Consider the following 4,426-nt stretch of genomic DNA (forward strand, 5'->3'; position numbering starts at 1 on the left):
TTTATCTTTTAAATTACTAGGTTTTTTAAATTTTTTTGTATGGTCAATGAACAAGAGACCAACTGAGGATGCAAAGTGGTTGGTGATTAACTATGATCGTCACGTTATTGATGATCGTTTAAATATACTTTTATAAACTTTTGCCCTGTGATCGAACAGACTGCCCTTGAAAATAAAGAATTAATTGACAGGACAAATGTTTTTTTTGCTAATTAAAATTAGGTTATCTTAATCTTCTACCTAGATTTTTTAATCTTCCTATAAAAATAAAGATAATTTATTTTTAACCGTTTAAAAAAAATAAAATTTGTATTTTACCACGTAAAAAAATATTAAAACTTGTTTTTTACCACTTGAAGATGGTTAAATAGACGAAACCGTTGTGTGGGGCCATAATAACGATACTATTTCTAATATTTTATCTTCTTCCACGATTTCGATGTATTTAACTTCTTTCTCTTCCATGAACTCACACAATGGGTGGAGGAGTTAAAGAAAATCGTAGTGGACGTGTAAAAGTTGGACGCAAATTGAACTAATGGGCCCCACATAATGGTTTCATCTATTTTTACTTTTTTAAGTGGTAAAAACAAGTTTTAATTTTTTTTAGGTGGTAAAATACAAGATTTAGTTTTTTAGGTGGTAAAAGACAATTTTTCGATTTTTGTAGTTAGGTAAAAAAAAGCAATTTATCCTAAAAATAAAATATATATATAAAGAAAAGTTTGTCCCTTTTAAACTCTGAACTTTGGGGGTGTTTTTTTTTTTCACAAATCAAAATTTGAAGCCATGGATTCAATGTATGTAATTGGATTAGGCATAACAATCATCATTATAATCCTCACTCAAATAGTTTCCAAAAGCTCCTCAAAACAGAACTTCCCACCAGGCAGAAAAGGTTGGCCTATAATCGGAGAAACAACAACATTTGTGTCATGCCCTGTTAAATTTGTAGTTGATCGAATGAAGGATCACTCTCCTGATGTCTTTCAGACATCCCTTGCAGGCGAAACCATGGCCGTTTTCTGCGGCCCTGCAGCCAACAAATTCATCTTCTCCAACGAATTGAAATTCGTAAAGTCTTGGCTTCCTCGTTCCATCTCCAAAGCTCTAGCTCAACAAAATTCTGACCCAACTTCACATTCCTTCAAACTTGCTGATCAAGTTTCACACAAATTTCTAAAGCTAGATTGTATCCAACAATATGTTGGTACCATGGATTCTATGGTACAACAACATTTGGACAAGTTCTGGGTTCCTTTTGAGCAAGTGAAGGTTCACCCTTTAGCAAAAGAGTTCACTTTTGAGCTTTCTTGTAGGATTTTTGTTGAGTTCTCTAATCCAAGCCTTCAAGTAGTGAAACAACTTCGTGATCCCTTCTTTGAGTTTATTGAAGGGATCTTTTCGACCCCTCTTAATGTCCCTGGTATGCCTTACTATAAGGCTCTTAAAGGGTCAAAACTTGTCCAGGAGAAACTTTACGAGATCATGAGCCAGAGGAAGAAGAAACTCAAACTCTCGGATGACGATAATCATGACGACAGCGATTTGTTGGGCCGGTTTCTTATGGCTTCTGATGAGCATGGAACTTGTGTGAGTAAAGAGGATGTTGCTCGTATTATAATTGGCTTTATTTTTGCTAGCTTTTATACTACAAGTACTACCATTGCGTTCGTGGTAGGCTTCCTCTCAAAACACCCTCAAGTTTATGAAAAAGTTTTACAAGGTATGTATTCCTCTCCACTTGATCATTTTACTTAGGTCCGGCCAGTTCAGTTCAATTCAGCTTAGCTAAGTTCATCTCTTGAAATTGCTCTCGTATATTATTGTATCGTGTTTAATTTGTACGTTTTCGTATTGATCGGTCGAGTACACAGAACAAATGGAGATAAAAAGGGGAAAAGGACCGGGAGAGCTTCTTACATGGGCAGATGTTCAAAAAATGAAGTACTCTTGGAATGTAATATGTGAAACCATGAGACTTAGGCCCCCGGCTACCGGCGGTTATAAGGAGGCTATTACTGATTTCACTTATTCCGGTTATAACATACCAAAAGGATGGAAGGTATACAATTTTGTTATTAGCATAGTGTACAACAGTATACACAAAATTATTATACAACAACATAACATCTATTACTATATGACACGTGTCACTTGCTGGTGAAAATTTTTCCCGCCAAAAACTCTTTCCTAAAAAGACATGTCTACTTTATTCTTTTTTTTATTTTCTCTCCTTTTGTATAAATGTTTATATATGGAAAAAAAATATAGGATTATGGAATATGCCATTATTAGAAAATTTTGGTAATATTTTAGTTAAACTGTCATATCAGTAATAGAAAATATTTTTACTCAATATTTGATCAAATTAGCATATTAAATATATCAAATATTTTAATCAGATCATCATTTTAAACATATAAAATATATAGTAAGTAGTATGTTAAAATTGTATTTTATATGATAATAAAATGAGTACATTCGAGATTATTAATTACGCAATAGATTTAAGGGATAAAATTTTTATAAAAAAGATGGTCAAATAATAATTTTCAAATATCCGTGCGTGCACGGGACCTAATCTAGTACTTACCATTGAACACTAGATAGACGCATACAACAATATAACATACTTGAATTATATACCAATATAACATACGTGCATTATTTGAACACTAGATAGGGGCACGTGCAGCCCTTGTACCACCATGTGCCTACAACAGCTATGGAGAGCATTGGCACGGACCGTGCAACTTACTGACACGGTGCGTCGTCAGGACCGTGCAGCCTATGCTCCTCTCATACCATACATAAAGTTGCATATATGATCCACCTGCACGAGCCGTGCAGACCTGTTGAGCCTATGAATCATAACTCTAACACTGCACGCGCATTAATTAGGAGGAAGTCCAAATACATGCCTGGCATGTATTTGCAAAAACATGCCAACCCCAAATAAAAGGATAAATGTAAATGTTATTTTTTTTTTGGGGGAAATGTATAACGGAATTGTAAATTTGTAAAACGAGGTGGTGATTTGGCATTGCTGAGTTGGTATTGGTATTACAAAAATGGTATTGGTATTACAAAAATGGTACTAAACTTTTTTTAAATGGTACTCGTTTTGTACTAAATTTTATAAAGTGGTATTAATATCACAAAAATGGTGCTAAATATTTTAAAATGGTATTCATAGGATCCAAGTTGGCAAACGGGGTTGACTATTCAACAATTTCAAAATGGCTGGGAAATTACAAACAAGCCCATGGCATGTATTTCATAATACATGCCTGGCTGCGATTTTGACGCCCTCCATTAATTAGTAGTTAAATGATTATTACATGAACACAAATTCTTATTTACAATGGGTGTACAATAAATATTATACACCGAAGTAAAAGTTAACTCAAAATGCTTAAAAGTTAAGCTTATATGTGTAAAAGTTATCTATTTTTAAGTAATAAATTTTTTCATTTTAGTAAAACTTATTTCTTCAATTATGTATAAAATTAATCATTTAACCTTTTAAAATATTTATCTATCAATTTTTTTTACTAATATAAAAGTTAATCGAAATTAGGTTAAAGTTATAAAAAAAAAGGGGTTAAAGTTATCTTGGTGTACAATAAATTTATTGTACACCTTGTGCGCGCAAGACCTTTTGTTACATGAATCTAATCTGATTGTCTTTAATTATTTGATGTATCATAATAGGTCCATTGGAGTGCATACTCAACAAGCATGAACCCGGATTACTTTCCTGATCCAGAAAAATTTGATCCGGCGAGATTTGAAGGGAGCGGACCTCCACCTTACTCTTTTGTACCTTTTGGAGGAGGGCCTCGGATGTGCACAGGAAAGGAATATGCTCGAATGGAGACACTTGTTTTTCTGCATAACTTGGTCACTAAATTCAGATTTAAGATGGTGAATCCTAATGAAAACATTTTCTATAACCCAGACCCTGTTCCTGCTGAAGGCCTACAAGTTTACCTTCAACTTCATACAAACTAAATAAATGTAACCACAAATTTCAAATTTCATGTAATAAACAAGTGGATCGGATCTTGTATAAATCCTATGTTTGAATCATAAGTTCACTACCATGTTAATGTTGTTTTGTTTTGTCAGATTTCACCATTGTTGGGTGAAAATCTGTTGGGGGAAATTGAGAGAAAATTCTGAAAGTAGAGTGTTATTGCTTGAATGAATTAATTAAGCAAAATGATTACAATGTATGCTATATATACACGAGTTTAGACTAACACCAATGAGGTGTACTAGCTAATCAAAAGCTTCTATTTGTACACTTCAGCATTAATATACAAAGCTGACTAATGTTACAAAGATGATCAGCATTGATCATCATCTAACAATCCTAACAACCTTCTAACAACCTTCCTTGTTTGTAGGGGAAGTAGTT

General features: G+C 33.4%; 1 protein-coding gene across 1 annotated transcript; it reads left to right on the top strand.

The window, feature by feature from the left end:
• Positions 1-737: 737 nt before the first annotated feature.
• Positions 738-4,130, top strand: LOC110785600 (beta-amyrin 6-beta-monooxygenase). Its single transcript, XM_021990080.2, has 3 exons — positions 738-1,726; positions 1,878-2,065; positions 3,718-4,130. Exons 1-3 carry the CDS (start codon positions 790-792, stop codon positions 4,015-4,017), a joined length of 1,425 nt encoding a protein of 474 aa, XP_021845772.2. The 5' UTR covers positions 738-789; the 3' UTR covers positions 4,018-4,130.
• Positions 4,131-4,426: the final 296 nt, after the last annotated feature.

The sequence above is a fragment of the Spinacia oleracea genome, chromosome 2 (genome assembly GCF_020520425.1).
Source record: "Spinacia oleracea cultivar Varoflay chromosome 2, BTI_SOV_V1, whole genome shotgun sequence".
Lineage (NCBI taxonomy): Eukaryota > Viridiplantae > Streptophyta > Magnoliopsida > Caryophyllales > Amaranthaceae > Spinacia > Spinacia oleracea.

What these genes read in the sequence shown, in the direction of transcription:
- LOC110785600 (XM_021990080.2), top strand. Translation starts at nt 790, where the DNA reads ATGGATTCAATGTATGTAATTGGATTAGGCATAACAATCATCATTATA. An exon ending in TTATGAAAAAGTTTTACAAG is followed by an intron (nt 1,727 to 1,877) that starts GTATGTATTCCT and finishes TCGAGTACACAG; the next exon opens with AACAAATGGAGATAAAAAGG. An exon ending in ACATACCAAAAGGATGGAAG is followed by an intron (nt 2,066 to 3,717) that starts GTATACAATTTT and finishes GTATCATAATAG; the next exon opens with GTCCATTGGAGTGCATACTC.